Below are 17,746 nucleotides of genomic sequence, written 5' to 3' on the forward strand. Positions count from 1 at the left end.
GCATTAAATTTTGTCTTAGCTCTATGATAATTTATGAATGTCAAGAGATGGCCAGTTTTCAGATCTTGTCTTTGATGATATAAGATAAAGTAGTTACCCTTTTTTTGTTTGTTTGTTTGTTTTTTTTTTTTGAGAGAGTTTTGCTCTGGTTACCCAGGCTGGAGTGCAATGGCGCAATTTCGGCTCACCGCAACCTCCACCTCCTGAGTTCAGGCAATTCTCCTGCCTCAGCCTCCTGAGTAGCTAGGATTATAGGCACGTGCCACCATGCCCAGCTAATTTTTTGTATTTTTAGTAGAGATGGGGTTTCACCATATTGACCAGGATGGTCTTGACCTCTTGACCTCGTGATCCACCCGCAAGTAGTTACACTTTATCGAATGCTTGCTAAATGCTCATAACCACGCTAAGTCCTTGGCATGCAGAGTCTCTTTAATGCTTACTTAATCTCACTGAGTCTCAGTTTTCTCATTTGTAAAATGAGAGTAATAAGAACCTTTACCACATAGACTGGTTCTAACTTATTAAAGGTCACATGGCTTATTAGTAGAAGAGTTGGGATTTGATTGCAGGTATATTCAGCTCTAAACTACCAAGTCCTAACTACTATACTATAGTTTAGTGGACACAGATAAATATGTACCTCCGTATCTAAAAGTTTGTCCCCATGGCCCTAATAGACTCTTTTCTATAGCCAACATGGTGAAAGCCCATCTCTACTAAAAATACAAACATTAGCTGGATTCAATTGCACAGTCCGGTAATCCCAGCTACTCGGGAGGCTGAGGCACAAGAATCGCTTGAACCTGGGAGGTGGAGGTTGCAGTGAGCCTAGATCGCACCACTGCTTTCTAGCCTGAGTGTACGCTCTAAACTGGGGGACTAAGCAAGACTCCATTTAAAAAAAAAAGATGAGCAAAGCTGTTTCCTTGTAACTCTCTGTAGACTATCTGCCCAGACATCTGTTTATAAGTAGTCTGAGCTATTCTCAGGGAAGACACAATTTGCTTTATTAATTCGCTTTTCTGGAATCTTTTTAGACCTGCAGTTTAGCAAATTGTAGACTGTTTAGCAGTTACTAAAATGTACTGAAATTCACTTTCAGCACGATTTACAGAAAGGAGCCCAAGCAGGTACCTTACACAAACTCACGATTAACCTGTTCTCCATACAGACTGCCCCCCATTATGGCCTTATTGACTGACATCCAGAATCACATACATTTCCCTTGATCTCTCCAAGGAAATCTTTTTATCCTACAAGACACTGGTTTCAAGAGGAGGCAACTGACTTTAAATCTGCAGCACTGGGTTTAAGATAAAAGTCTGTCATTGAAGCTGCGTGGTTTCAGAGAACCTTAGTTTCTTCATGTGCAAAATGGGAATAGTATTTTCCCTGCTTGTCCCCTCAGTTGTTTCAAAAATCAAAGTAGAAAAGCACTCTCCAAACAAGAGAGATAAAGTGGCATTATCTCAAAGGCAAAAAGGTTTGAGGCCAAGAAAATTTAGGCTTAAAGTTTGATATTGGTGCTTACCAGTTGGTGATTTTGGACACATATTTCAACCTGAGCAATTGTAAAGATTAAATGAGATAATACCATCCATCTGCAAAACAACAAGCTCTAGCTTGTCCAGTCCAAAGCCCAAGGACATGTGGGTCAGATATGTGGCCCAGGATGGTTGTGAATGCAGCCCCAAATCTGTAAATTTTCTAAAAACATTAAGAGATATTTTGTGAAAACATTTTAAGTTAATCAGTTATTATTTGTGTTAGTGTACTTTTTGTGTGACCCAAGGCAATTCTTTTTCCAATGTAGCCCAGGGAAGCCAAAAAAATTGAATACCACTGCTCTAACTAACAGGCTTTCTTGATTAGCATTTGGTTATAGGTGGTCCTAGTGTAAGAAAATAATGCGAGGAAATACTATAAAGGCATGAATTAAGATGTAAATTGATGCCATATAGAAATATGATATGAGTTTATGGTAATCTGAATGTGACCTGCACGGTTTTAGTCTTCCCAATAGAGTATTAGATAGTTAGCAACAAACTACAAAACTACAACAGTGTTTGAATAAATTTTCTTTCCTCTAAAGAGTCACAAATTGTAGACTCTATGTCTAGATTTCATCTTTTGACCATGTGGCTGCAATATAAAGTTCTTCAGTGAAAATCTGTTAAATAGATATGTGCTTGCTCTTCTCTGGAACCTTTCCAATGTTCTATGCTGCTCAAGTTTATCAACACAGTTTAAATGTATATCATGTGCCTAACTGATGAAGTTGTACCCACGAAGGAGATGATGTATGCAAAGTCCTATGATCGTGCTGTGGAAAAGGTTGGTTATTTTACATTTCTTCTGGGTCAACAGGTGAGTTTAGTACAAGATACGCTTTTTTTTTTGAGACAGGGTCTCACTTTGCCCAGGCTGGAGTGGCAGTGGGATGATCATGGCTCGCTGCAGCCTCGACCTCCCTGGGTGATCTCTGTCTTAGCCTCCCAAGTAGCTTGAACTACAGGCACACACCACCACTCCAGACTAATTTTTTCTGTATTTTTTAGAGACAGGGTTTTGCTATGTTGCTCAGGCTGGTCTCCAACTCCTGGGCTCAAGAGATCTGCCCACTTTGGTCTCCAAAAGTGTGGGTTTTACAGGCAGGAGCCACCACACCCAGCCAGTGTACTCTTTTTAAAATAGCTTTGATTATGCTTTAAATAAATTTCCTTTTTGAGGGTATGAAGAAAATATTCATGTGCTAAATTATTTTAGAGGTCAGCAGGAACAGCAATTGAAATATGATAAATGAACAGTAAAACTAAAAACAGAATGTTTCTCTTGAGGTGTAAAATTCTTCAAGTCTGAAGCATAGTAAAATGTGCTGCTTCTACATTATTGCTTTTGTTTTGCTTTGTCTTCCCTAGAATGACTACAAAAAACTGTCAGTGCAGTGCAAAGACTTTGTTGTTGGACTCCTTGATCTGTGCAGAAACACAGAAGAAGTCGAGGCCATTCTGAATGGGGATGTTGAGACGCTCCAGAGTGGTGATCATGGTCGCCCAAATCTCAGCCGTTTAAAACTTGCCATTAAATATGAAGTCAAAAAAGTAAGGTCAGGCATGAAGCCCGTTTACATTATTTTGGTTCTTGTTGGTGCTAAATAAGGATAAAGGGTTGATATTGTTAGATTGAGCTAGAATTTTCTAATTAACAGTTGTACTAGGCAGATTCTCTAACAAATCATAAGCATTTGTACTAGTTGTGAGGCACTTTACCTACACTAAATGCCAGTCTTTAAAATCTAGACGTATTGAAACAGAATTTTGCAGGGATTGCCACTTTCTTTGACTGGGCTAATGCTGTAATAATGACTTCATGTATCCAAATTCTGAAATACTTGTTATAAGACAAGAACATTACCATTTGAGACTTGACTCCGTTATCCCATTTGTTGCTGTTTTCCAATAATGCCTTCAATTCCTTCTTTACTGCATTAGACTTTCCTCCAGCTGCATCTTCATTTGTGAAATATTTTTAGTCACTGTCTTCAAGTATTGTCTCCATTCTCTACTTTCTTAGGTTATATGAGATATCTTTTAAAAAGTTGGCCAGGTGCAGTGGCTCATGCCTGTAATCCCAGCACTTCGGGAGGCAGAGGCAAGTGGATCACTTGAGATCAGCAGTTGGAGACCAGCCTAGGCAACATAGTGAAACCCTGTCTCTACTAAAACTACAAAAATTAGCTGGATGTGGTGGTGTGCACCTGTAGTCCCAGCTACTTGGGAGGCTGGGGTGGGAGAATCATTTGAACTCTGGAGGCAGAGGTGGCAGCGAGCCAAGTTCATGTCACTGCACTTCAGGCTGGGTGATAGAGCGAGACTATGTCACAAAATAAGTAAATAAATAAAATATAAAAATGCTTTTGAAGGTAGATTTTTCTAATAAAAGTAGTATATGCCTATGATAAGTTTTCAATTACTATAAACATGTCTCCTCCCCATTTTTCCAGTTCTGAATGAAGAATAAGGAACCATTGTTACGTTTCTCAACACAAATTTCTTTCTTGGACTTCACCTATCAGTCAATAAATGTCCACTTGATCTTTTTAAAAAATGCATTGTTATCTCATTATATTCATTTAATCTGTTTACTATTTAGGGATGTTTATTATAATTTTCAGATTTTTGTTACATTTTTGTTTATTTTTTATACAACAAACATATTTGTTCATATAGCTTGCTTACTTGCATGACTTTTACCTGTAAACAAAATTCTTAGATGTGGAATTAATATGTCAAATTTTTATTTTTAGGTTTCCAAACATTTGCTAGCTTTTCCTTCAAAAGTGGCATACCAGTTTCCATACACAGCAACAGCATGTGACTGGGCTTATTTCTTCCACCCACAATGGTATTGTCCAACTTTACCATTCTGAGTGGATAAACATTTTATCTTGTTTCAATTACCTTTGAGGTTAACCAACCTTAAGATGCACTTGTAGTTCTTTTATATAATCTGTCCTTTGTATAACCTTTTAATATTCTTTACCAATTTTTATTTTGGGATATTGCTTTTCTGTATATTAAACAATTCTGCCATATGTATGGCTCAGTTGTAAAAATAAATATATGAGAATTAAAAAAATTCCCTCAGAAAATAAATATTGAAATTTAAAGGCTTCTTAATTAAAAGCTTTTGTAAAGAATAGAAGGAGAGATCAATAGAACAGAATAGGCAGTACAGAAACAGACCCATATACAAATGGGAATTTAGTATAAAATGTATGACATTTTAGGTCAGTGCAGGAAAGGTGGTATTTTTTAAAAGAATTTAGGCAACTGAGTTAATATGATATCTTTCTAGATGAAAAACTATATAATCACAAAAGCCCTATGTAAAACATAGATTAATCTTTTTATAATATTGAATTAAAACTTTTTCTATGCTTTGAAAGAAAGCTCATTAGTCAAAAAGGAAAAGTTTGATAAATTGAAACCTTCAAATTTATGTAAAATATATTAGAACCTTTTGCCATTTGCTTCTTGCCTTTGTTTTATGTTTGCTCTTTAATTCTAATTACATTTCATCAGAAAGCATGGAACTATTAGAACACATGAGAATTGTTTATGCTGAACCTTTCTTTAATCAAACTGTTAAATGTTTCATCACTTCCCTGCTAGTTTGTAGCTCATCCAAACTGCCAACAGCAACTTCTTTCCATCTGGTATGAGAATCTTTCTGGTTTACGACAGCAGACAATGGTGGTCAAGTTCCTCGTGGTACTTGCTGTTGCCATTGGACTGCCCTTCCTGGCTCTGATTTACTGGTTTGCTCCATGCAGCAAGGTATGTATGTGAAGCTTGGACCTCTATTATCTACTAGAAGTATGTCTTACGTGGGGAAAAATCTTATCTCCAAAATGAAAATTTCAGGCAATTATAGTTGGTTACAGTAATCTTTATTGTTTGTAATATTACAAAATAATGCTTGTTTGAGTTTAAATAATTTTTTATTACTTTTAATATTTTAAAATAATACATATTTGCTATAGGAAATAAAAAAATGGAAAAGTTGAAATTCACCTGTAATATCACCACTGTTAATGTGTGAAGGAAAACTCAGTAACTATATTCATTTATTTTCTTTGACTCTTTTCTCTATGTATATCTATGCATATTCTTTTATATATTTTAATGAGGTTGTAGTACCATTGAGCATGTATTTCAAATGACGTCCTAAAAGTTGAACACTTTTTCTGTTTCTCCTCTGGCAAAATTTGAGATGAAAGTTTTGTCCTGTATTTATTTTAGCTAATATGACAAGATGAATCTTAAATGAAAGGTCATCATGTAAATACTAATTAATACTTGTTTCAGTAAAGAATATATATATATATTTTAGGGACTAAGTACACCAGAACCTGAGGGCAGAAATAGCCTATTTTCTTAGCAAAAGCTATCTGCCCAGACTTTGGTAAAAATGTTCTGTTCAGATGGATCTAACATTTGTGTGACAGGATAGGTTTGAGAAATATTGACCTATCATTCCTTTAACAAGTAGAGGAATTTGTGTCCTGCATTGCTAACAAGCCTATTCTTCATGTTTTGAAGCCATGTCCCTGGATCTGTTTAACTCTGAGAAGCAGATTGAAACAATTCTGAAGCTTAGTGGCTAAATGTCTGCTGGCTGTTAATGTGCTGTGTAGACAGAACTATCAGTAGGGTCACTTTCCCTGCGTAAACATGGGCATGATTTATTTTCAAACGTTCATAATATGTGGGAGCAAACACAAACATCACTATTACAATGTATTGTTTTCTAATTACTTGGTAATATGTGGAGTTTTAGCCATATAAAGACTGTTCAAAATGACTCACGCTAGAAAGCTTGTGCAAAGCCTTTTAGACAGTGGAAACATAATTATTTCTAGTAATGATGACAGGAACTACTGGAAACTGGACATTTTCTCATGAGAGTAAAATCCATCATCATAGATATTTTTCCCTTAAAAATATATAAGGCCAAAATTTGATATCTTAGATACATAAAATATAAATGAGGAAAATAAAATGAAAATAGTGCAATTTACTAGAAATGATATCTATAGTACAGATTTTCATCTAGAAAGTTACATTTTTCCCCTTTTAACAGAAATGACAGATTTTGCCTGGAAAAATAATGTGTATACATGGACATAGAGTGTGGAATGATAGACATTGGAGACTTAGAAAAGTGGGGGTGCAGAAGAGGGATGGGTGGTGATAAAGTATTTAATGGGTAGAATGTGTATTATTTGAGTGATTGGTACACTAAAAGCCAAGACTTCACCACTATGCAGTTTACTTGTGTAACAAAATTGCACTGATAACCCTTAAATTTAGACAAACACATTTCTAAACCATCCTCACTAGAATGTAAGTTTTATTTATGTAGGTAGTGTCTTTGTTCTTCTTCTCCTTATATTTCCTGAGTCATCTGAGATTTAAATTAAATTAAACTGGGGGGAGTTTTTAAATTATACCTGTTCTCATTCTGTGACCAGTTAAATTATAATCTCTTTCCTAAACTGAATAATTTTCCTTGTCCAGAACCAGTGTGTTAGAAAGCATAATATCTTCCAGAGTGTCTGGTGCTTTGACACAGACTATTTTTGGCAGTCCTTAGAATTACACATTTCTTAAATTTTGATTGAATTCTAATTAAACTGACTTCCTTTACTATTTCTTCTTCACTGGTCATATTTCTTTCTGGCCTCTGTTTTCCATCCTCGTTTATGAACATTGAGGCTAATAATCAAATTAAAAGGACACTGTCAAGGTATTTTTTTTCTCCTATCCAAAACCTATTTTACTGTTTACTATTTTATCCTTTGAGGCATGATGATAAAACTTATTTTATAGTTTTCCATTTGCAACAAACGTAAATATGCTTTACAGGCCACAGGATTTTTTTTTGTGGGAGGAGATTGCTTCAGCTAAATTGGTGGTTTTATTCCAAATATATTTAAAATATTTTGGATTTTCCAATATATCCATATATAAGATCAAATTGCAGGTGTATGCACTGTGACTGAGTGAGTCCCTACTTCTATTTAAAGTTGGTTTTGCTATAGGAAACAAAAGTTGGTTTTCTTTTTTCCCCTTTCCAAAATTCCTTTTGTTTTCACTTGATCTTTCTTATACTATAGTCCAAATATCAATTATTTTTGCTCATTACAATAAAAATAGTCACACTGTAATTTCAAATCATTTTAGTTTAAGCTAGTCTCAACCTTCCATTTCTCGGCAGTATTGAGTAGCTAGGTATTTAGTCATCAATAAATACATAAAGAGAGTATGACATATAATATTTAAAGACAGGTGTTTATTTCAGTCCTTATCCTCAGTCATTTTCCAGGTACATCAGTTGTTCAATTTCTTCATCTAGCTCTCCTCCTTTGCAGTTTTTTACTAAAAAGGGTAACTTGCTTTAATTCCTAAAGTCTAATGAGAGATGCCCAAATCACCCTTATTTTAAAGAGAAATGCAATTCCCAATTTTTGTAAGAAAAATAAAGGCTGTGAGGTTTAGAACATGCCCATTTCAGTTTCTAGGCAACCAGCTTTTTGTTTGCTAAACAAAACAAAACAAAACAAAAAACCACCAACAAACAAATCAAAAAATACCCTAAGACTTTTAATAAGCAGAAGAAAATGCCTGGATTGATACTCCCCTTAGCATAAAATAAAGGAAGAGTAATATTATGTAAAGGTCAGTAGGCCAGTGGAGAATAAAGGGAAGCCAGGTAGGGGTGAGGCACACAGATCAGACACCCTGCCCTGAAAACTGAAGATTAACTTTAGAGGTGTCCAGGACAGCTAAACTAAGGTTCCAGAGTTTTCAGATTTGTGGCTCATTCTAATGTACATAGTTTTATTTAAACTCCATTTTATGTCCCCAACCTCATGTTTTCTATTTATGTATTTATTTGGTTCTACTTTAACTTACACTCTACAGTATGATGTCCTTGAAGTCTGCTGCTTATTCTTTCTGGAACCTGGAAGGTGATAAATAAGTTTTTCATGAATTTCACTAACAGTCATTGCCCCTAATCCCATGCTTCCCAAAACAGTCAAATAAATGGAGAATTTTAAAAATGGTTTAGGATTTATAATGGATTTTCCCATGAGAAAGATAAGGATTCTTGAAATACATTTTTATTTGCTTTAATACATGATTAAAATAAATCATACATAAAACATAGAATTAAAATTGTATGTATAACACATCATGGAAATATAACATTGATTTTTTTTTAACAGTTTATATTTAAAAAGAAAAATAGGTAAGGACAATAGGCAGAAGGCAATCAAACTTACTTTTTCTATCATTTGTTTTAATTTTGCCATCATTTGATTATTTGAGAGTTATATTATAAAAGGATCTAAAAAAACAGAAACAAAAAATAGTCTTTGAATCAATTTAGTAGGTTATGTCATCTAAGCATTTTTTTCTATAGCAAATTTTTACAAAGTAACATTGGATTGGTTCTGCAATCCTAGAATCTATAATCTATTGGCTTAAAACTCTGTGTATGTGTGTTTGTGTGTGTGTGTGTGTGTGTGTGTGTGTGTATTCTTTGGCCCTCTGTATCTGTGGGTTCTGCATCTCTGGATTTAACAAACCACAGATTGAAAACATTTGAAAAAAATGGTGTCAGTATTGAACAGGTACAGACTTTATTTTGGCATTATTCTATATACTGGATATTGAATATTCTCAACACAAAGAAAGGATGGATGTTTGAGATGATGGCTATGCTAATCACCCTAATCTAATCACGATATATTGTTTGTATTGACATATCACTATGTACTTCCTGTAAATATGTACAAATACATGTCAATTTAAAAATATATCCTATAACAAAAATTTACATAGCATTTATATGATATTATGTATTATAAGTAATCTGGGCATGATTTAAAGTATTAAAGTACATGTGCCTAGCCTCAGATTTTAGTATCCATGGAAGGTCCTGGAACCAATCCCTCATGGATACCTAAGGACAACTGCGTGCACACACATGCACGTGCACATGTGCACGCACACACACGCGCACACACACACACACAAACCCAGGGGGAGAGAGAGAGAGGTAGATACAATACAATATCTCCTGATATCCTGTGTTTGGCCTGACATTCAAAATGTCAAGAGAAGTTATGAACTATATGGCCCTTTCCAGAACTAATTTTTATGATTTTGAAAACCACATAGACAAATAAAGGTATAGATATAGAGAACACCAATTGTGTTCCTTCCATGATAGCATTTATCTTTTCCAAGTCTTAAAAGATAATTCCTTGTTTCCACTAATAATTTATATATGTAGGTACATTGATGAGAAAGTATGAAATTATTCTGTAAACCAAATAGAAGTATTAACTCAGGAACAAGAGTGCCTGGGTTCAAGTTCCAGCTCTACCACTTATGGGATATGTGACCTTTGACAAATTTCTTGACCTCACTTCCTCAGTTTCTTCATCCAAACTGGGAATTAGAGTGCACCTGCTCTTTTGAATTGTTGCGATGATTACGAGTTAACAGTGTTAAACACTTAAACAGTGCCAACTAAGTGTTGGTTGTATTTTATTAGTTTGTAAAGTTTTCTGTAATAATAAACTCCTTTGAAAAGCTGTTGAAAGCTATGAACCGTCTCCTAAAGGGCAGGGGGAACTGCACATACAGTTTCAGTTTTGTTCATTTCAGAGGATGTCCAGGCCTCTTAGTCACATCCTAGATCCTCACTCTGCCTAGGTGAAGATCTGTGCATCTCAGACAGAAATGAATCTTGTACTATAAAAGGCACACTAGCTCTTATTGTCCCCATATTTCATATAAAGTCTGGTTTTCACGTAATTTGGAAATGTGCTCATTGTTACTCAGCTAATAAGGGAATGAAAATGGAACCTGAACCTAAAATGTTGGGCTTTAAATCCAGTGTCCTTCCAGAACATTGTTCCAGTACACTAGAGGAACTGCCCTGCTGTCCTTCCCTCAGCTGGGAGTTCTCTTCTTGGTACTCATGAAATTTTTTTTTTGAGATGGAGTCTTGTTCTGTTGCCAGGCTGGAGTTCTCAGCGCAACCTCCACCTCCGGGTTCAAGCGATTCTTCTGCCTCAGCCTCCCAAGTAGCTGGGACTACAGGCGTGTACCACCACACCCAGCTAGTTTTTGTATTTTTAGTAGAGACAGGTTTCACCATGTTGGCCAGGATGGTCTTGATCTCCTGACCTCATGATCTGCGCACCTTGGCCTCCCAAAGTATTGGAATTACAGGCATGAGCCACCATGCCCAGCCAGTACTCATGGTTTTTACTGCATTGACATCATCACCAGAATAGCAATATCCACTCAGGCCTGTCAATGAAGTATATGTGAGGACAACCACCAAGGTTCTATACCTTGTGAAGTAGACTCAGTTTCATATTTTCATTGCCACTTCCTCAATATATCAGGCCCACTAAATTAGTTTGCTTTATATGAATAATGCTGATATTATGCTCTATATTTTCTCCACAATATTTTATATTTTAAGAATTTAAAAATTCTTTATTAGAAAAATACATTTATTTACCTATTAATTGAGAACATTGGCACATGTAGGTGAAGAATGTGAACAGAATTTTATAACAGCATGAAGATATTACTCTATCATGAATTACATAAATATAAACAATTATCTCAGGAGAACACTGGAATATGCAGATGTTTATTCGTGAATGTATTTATGTATGTTTTGCAAAGTGTACAAAACAAAGTTCAGATTTTCTTTTGGTGTGTGTTGTGGCAGATGGGGAAAATAATGCGTGGACCATTCATGAAGTTTGTAGCACACGCAGCCTCCTTCACCATTTTTCTGGGACTGCTAGTCATGAACGCAGCTGACAGATTTGAAGGCACAAAACTCCTTCCTAATGAAACCAGCACAGATAATGCAAAACAGCTGTTCAGGATGAAAACATCCTGCTTCTCATGGATGGAGATGCTCATTATATCATGGGTAATAGGTAAAGACTGATTTTCTGTCATGATTTCTCTTTGCAGCCTTAGCAGTTGTACTGAATGACACCGATTGTTTCACACATCAGTTATACAAATGTGTGTGTGCAGCACGACACAATGCCCTGCACATCATAATTTTCTTTGTGTTCTTAAAGCACAGTTGCCTTGGATTCGTTATCAGTGCCGTAGTCTCACATGCTGTGTGCTTTTTGCATTTCCAAGGAAAACCCAGGAAGAAAAACAACAGGATCGTATCAGTCATACTCCACTAGTGACACAAGGCTATTATAATATTCATATTTTGAGAGAGAGCTGTGATTTCAAGCTTAAAAACAATCACGATTTTACATTGAGATTTGATAGGAATTGAAGCACTTCCATTTGTTGAACATTTATTATGTGCCAGAAATTATTCCAAGCACTTTATATACATCAAATCACGTTCTCTGCATCTCAATTTTCTAATCTACAACATATAATCACTTATGTTTTATAGGAGTTATGTAAGGATTAAGTAATTTTCTTTAGGACTCCTGGATGGTAAGTGAAAGAAAAGGAATATGGTCTTAGTTATACTATTTGTCTTTACTATCAATCATACATGTGCCTTGCCATTAAATATAATGAAAATAAGAAAGATAATTCAATTAGATATTTATGAATAAATAAATAAATCCAGTGGCTGTTAAGTGCCTTTGTTAAGTAATGAGGATACTAAAGTGAATGAGACACAGTCCGTGTGCTCAAGGAAGTTAAGTCTGAGAGGCAGGTCAGTAAATAAATCAATAATTAAAATTCAACATGACAAATGCCATAATTGAGGAGTTATTGGGATATTATGAACATATGCAGATCGGGAATCTAAATCTCAGGTGGGATGTGAAGTGGAAGGGGCAAGAAGTTCTTTCCAGGCTTTTAGTTTGATACTTTGAGGATAAGAGAATGTTATCCAAACCTGTTTGGGGGACAAGGATACTACAAGGCACAGGAACATGAGAGTTGTGGAACTATGGCAATACCTGGCACACTCGAAATATGATGCGTTAGGCAGAGAAGGAGCCCAGGTGTGTTTAAGGATGTAAGGCAAGATGAGGGCGGAGAAATGGCTAGAGGATGCTTTTCAGCAATGGGAGATCTGATCTGATAATGTTTTAGAAAGGTCACAGTAGTTGTGAGATCGAAGGTGGATTTAAAGAGTCCAGAGGCTGAGACTCAGTGGAAGTACTCTCTGTGAGAGGGATGAGGCCTGGAACTCAGGAGATGGAGGAAAGGACTTGAGAGCACCCTAACAGGTAAATCCCAAACAACTTGGTGATTATTGCACAACAGAAGGGAGAGCTGTGGGTCCTGCCCTGGATCAGCTGGGAGTGACTGCAGTCTCTAAGAGGGAGAATAGAGAAGGAAGATCATGCTTGGGACTGGAGGAATGAAAAGCTGATAATGTTTAGGTTATGATTGACTTAGAAGTGTCCATGGAATTTCAAGGTGGAAATGTCCATCCAGTAATAGAAAATATGATCCCTGGGAGTATTTGCGTTTTGAGTAAAGTTCCAGCAATCTTCAATTTTCAGATGTCACAACAGACATGTTCAAGAAATTTCAGGTAATTGTAGTTACCCAACTTTTCACTAAGAGTTTATATGTCACTTTTACATAGGAGTGCTATTTTCCTATTAGGCAAAATATGATTGTTTTAGTACAAGATGAGACTTTGAAAAATTAAATGTCATATAAGGGGTAAAGAATTTTAAAAATTAAATTTTATATAAAGGCATATGAGGAGAATGATTTATGGTAAAGAAAAAAATGAACATATTATATTTTATTTATTTATATTTTTGAGATGAAGTTTCACTCTTGTTGCCCAGGCTGGAGTGCAGTGGCACGATCTTGGCTCACTGTAATCTCTGCATCCTGGGTTTAAGCAATTGTCCTGCCTCAGCCTCCTGAGTAGCTGGGATTACAGGCATGTACCACACCCAGCTACATGGTGTGGTATATGGGTGTGGTACATGCCTGTAATCCCAGTACTTTTTTTTTTTTTTTTTTTTTTTTTGTATTTTTAGTAGAGACAGAGTTGTCCATGTTGGTCAGGCTGGTCTTGAACTCCCGACCTCAGGTGATCCGCCTGCCTTGGCCTCCCAAAGTGCTGGGATTACAGGCATAAGCCACCACACCTGGCCAGACATATTATGTTTTATATATAAAACATGTATAAACTTAAAAGCACACTAATAGGTAAACCCCAAACAACTTGGTGGTTATTGCACATCAGACGGAAGGACCTGTGGGTTCTACCTTGGATCAATAGACAATGCCTGCAGTCTCTAAGAGAGAGAATAGAGAAGGAAGATCATGCCTGGGACTGGAGAATGAAGGCTCTGAAAACAACTAGACTGCATGGGTTCAGGGAGTTATATTTTATATAATATGTTCATGTCATTCTTTACATAAATCATTCTCCTCGTACTAGTCTTAGTTTTATTTTAAGCTTTATGTATATTTCTTCCTTTTTCACTTAGAAACCTAACACAGGAATATTAAATGAAGCTTTAATCAAAAGCATTTTCCTTGTAACTTTTGTCTCATCAGCCTTTGTATTTGACTTCAGAGACTAGCGCACAGTTATTTATTTAAAGGAAAAATAATGAACAACTCAGGACAGCTGATGCTTTTGTAGCCTATGTTAGAGTTCTGGTTCAGTTTCTGACATTGGTATTTATTTTCTTTTTTGAAGTTATTCTTGAAAGAAAGTTGTACTTTCTGGAAATGTTAATAAGAAGTGGGCTACTTAGATGCGATGTTGGGTGTGTTATATGGGCTTGAGGGAGAGAGTGACAGTTAGTCACAAAGCAAATTTATCTCATTTTTATTTGACAAAAGTTGAAAGGCTGAATGACAAAACCGATGTGCTAGGAGATGTTGACCAGGCAGAACAGTGAGTTCAAATCAATGAGAGGATGTATGCCAGGAACACAGGGAGGAGGGCATGCTTGAAGACACTCGTAAAAAGGGCCATAGGAGCACTTGTCACTTAATGGCCAGTCTGAGCTGTTGAGAAAGCAGATGCAGTCTTGGGCTGGCTCTTCAACAGAAGGAGAGGACGGCAGCCGAGGGCAGTAATTACTCAATGGCCAGACCGCATCTGCAGGCTCCGGGTGCCACGCGCACCAATTGGCAAACTAAGAAGAGTTTCAAGCACAGCAGTTAGGAGAATGAGTGGTTCTCAGAACAGCTCTTGAGGGGACTGGGGAAGCTTCACCTAGACGGTGAGGCATGGGGTAAGATCCAGTGGAATCTGAAGCTTGTTTATTCCGAGGGCTCCATTTAGGGAAAAAGAAGACAAAGTGAGGACTTAGGAGCCTGGACAAGTAAAGGCATCTTGAAGCTTCAGTTTCATGGTTAACCTATCCCTGCTAGCGAAAAACAAATTTAATGAGCACACAGGTGGGATTTTTGGTGGTTTTTTTGTAAAAAAAAAAATTGAAGGCAGAGGGAGCTGACTCATTTGCTACCTCTCCAGAGGGCAAAAATAGAACCAGTGGATCCACATTGAAGGAATATTCTGAAAATTCAACAGTGGAATGAGCAAACTTCAGAATTAGTTAAGTACCTTATCGCAAGATCTGTACGAGCAGAGGCTTGATTCCTGTGAAGTCTCCTGCTTGGGGCAAGCTGAACTTGATACAGTATTTCAGACTCTGCTTAGAGGCTCTCAGGGTTTCTCAGGACAAATGAGACAGAAACTTTTCCTTCGAGCAGAATAGCTCACTGATTTGTTTTAGTTTTCAAGCTTCAGGAAGACATCATTTGTGCCAAGAATTCTACTTCTTAAAGAGAGACAGAGAAAACATTGGTGCCAGGGATTCTACTTCTTAAAGAGAGAAAGATAACAGAAGATGGAGAAGTGGGAGGAACAAAAGGAGGGGAAGCTTTGAAAACAACTAGACTGCATGAGTTCAAATATCCCTTTGGTCCCCATGCTTGTTACTCTGAACCATCCTCATCTCCTAGTGAGGCTGACAGGAACCCAGGGACCAAGTAGGGGGGAAAAGCTGCCATGTTTCCTGCTATAAATTTGATCCCCCAGATTATATATGAATTCAATCCTAGTCCCCTCTTAACTTGAAAGAACTCAAAATAAGTAATGATGTCTTTTCTTAAATCCATGTCCTCTGTGCTGCATTGAATACTGGTTTTGAGAAAAGGCACATGATATGCTCTTGGAGAGCAGAGACAGGGTGTTTTCTTAATCCTGACATAGCAGGTTCTGTGATTGACATTTAGGGCAAATGTGAGAATCTGGGGCGGGTGGTTGCTGAGGGTGAGGAGAAGATTAATTTCAACTAGAGGCTGTGAAGGACTTCTCGATGGAGGCAAGTTTTGATCAGTTGTTGCAGTTTGGGTTGTGTTTCTCCAAATGGCTCCGGAGAGAGGCAGGATGTCAGAGTAGGGTATCTTAAAGACAACAGGGATAAAGCAACTTCTTTTTAATTTAAAAAGTGGGATTATTCAAATTAAGAAAAAAATGTGCCAGTCATGGAAAATTTTAAATAGTAAGCATTCAATAAATGTCATATTTTTTTCCAAGTGCCAGACACTGAGCTGTGTATTTCACATGAACTATTTTATTTAAGGCTTATAACAATCCAGTAAAGCAGGATCGAACCAATATCATTCCCATTTTACAAACTGAGTTTTAGTTAGTTTAAATATCTTATCAAAGACTTCATAGCTGACAAATAGAAGGAAAAATTCTCAAATTCATGATAATCTTATCTCAAATTTAGTTCCTAAGTACTACACTAAAATTTTGAACAAATATGCAGTACTATTAATAATTCCACCAGAAAAAGGCAATGACTATTAATAAATTCCTGTCATCCCTTCTAGGCTTTCACTGTGCTGGTTTTAAACATAAACCATTTTAAACATTTTTATTTAGCATGACAATATAAATTTTTTTCCAGTGGATGTTGTCCGGGTCCTCCAAGAAGCAGGCACAAAGATTAAATGTTCAACAGGTTTATTAAGGAAAATGGAAATTTTATTAAGGAACATTTCTTTTGAGAGGAAATGGTGAGAGAGCTGAGGAAAGTCTCAAGAGCTCTCCAACAGGGATGCAAGTCAAACCCCAAAGGACAGAGAGCAGGCAGGAAGGTTGGGTAGAAGCATCCTAGATCTTTACACAGTGTAAGGGAAGTTTGGCAAGGCTGTTATGAAATCCTTGAGCCAAGTCAGCCATCAGAAGAGTCCCATGTCTCCAAGAAGGGGCACCCTCAGTAATTGGCTGAGAGCAGCCTGGGGAAACACGGCCTTGAACAAAAGTGGCCGTGGTTTTCAAAAGGCAGTAGGTGAGGCCTGTGAACAATCACATTCCTATAGTTGTGTGTCACTGAGGCACATTCTCATGGTCACTGTCCCATGGTAATTAATAAAATATCATATTAAATGGCTGCATAATATTCCATCTGTGTAAGTTCCACTTCCATCTTACTTCTATTTTGAGTGTGTGGGTGTGGGTGTGGGTGTGTTTGTGTGTGGGGTTATTATAAGGTCTCCTATAATAAACATCTTTTAAATATATTTTTACATGTGGAATTAATTGATCAACAGGATGTTTGTTATTTTTAAGATGTTCAGTGAACTTTGTCAAATTGCTTTGAGGTATGCACTGATATTTCTAGACTATGATATTTGTGAGGATTTGGGGATTATGGTGGGATGGCAGGTTGGGGACAAATTTTTAAGGGTTTTGTAATGTCAGGCTGAGACCTTTCAGACATATTTTTTTCTATAGAACAGCTAAGACTGAATGCGGTTGTATTGATATTTTAACCCCTTTCTGCTGCAGGCATGATATGGGCTGAATGTAAAGAAATTTGGACTCAAGGCCCCAAGGAATATTTGTTTGAGTTGTGGAATATGCTTGACTTTGGTATGTTAGCAATTTTTGCAGCATCATTCATTGCAAGGTTCATGGCATTCTGGCATGCTTCCAAAGCCCAAAGCATCATCGATGCAAATGATACCTTGAAGGACTTGACAAAAGTCACACTGGGAGACAATGTGAAATACTACAATTTGGGTGAGTTTACAGTAAACAGTCAGTATAAATTAGTAAAAGCACAGAATTTTCTTGTAAAGCAGATGTCAATAGTAGTTTGGTTAGTGCCCAATTCTTATAAAATTGGTTGTTAGTT

At 36.7% G+C, this 17,746-nt stretch overlaps 1 protein-coding gene across 2 annotated transcripts in view; it reads left to right on the top strand.

Moving 5' to 3' along the window:
* TRPC6 (transient receptor potential cation channel subfamily C member 6) overlaps nucleotides 1-17,746 on the top strand; it is a 125,977-nt gene that overhangs the window by 87,219 nt on the left and 21,012 nt on the right. For both annotated transcript variants that reach the window (XM_002754643.7, XM_078339230.1), the window contains exons 3-6: nucleotides 2,922-3,104; nucleotides 5,178-5,342; nucleotides 11,332-11,548; nucleotides 17,398-17,631. In XM_002754643.7, coding sequence (XP_002754689.3) covers nucleotides 2,922-3,104; nucleotides 5,178-5,342; nucleotides 11,332-11,548; nucleotides 17,398-17,631 — 799 coding nt within the window. The remainder of the gene's footprint in view (nucleotides 1-2,921; nucleotides 3,105-5,177; nucleotides 5,343-11,331; nucleotides 11,549-17,397; nucleotides 17,632-17,746) is intronic.

Source organism: Callithrix jacchus, chromosome 10 (genome assembly GCF_049354715.1).
Source record: "Callithrix jacchus isolate 240 chromosome 10, calJac240_pri, whole genome shotgun sequence".
Lineage (NCBI taxonomy): Eukaryota > Metazoa > Chordata > Mammalia > Primates > Cebidae > Callithrix > Callithrix jacchus.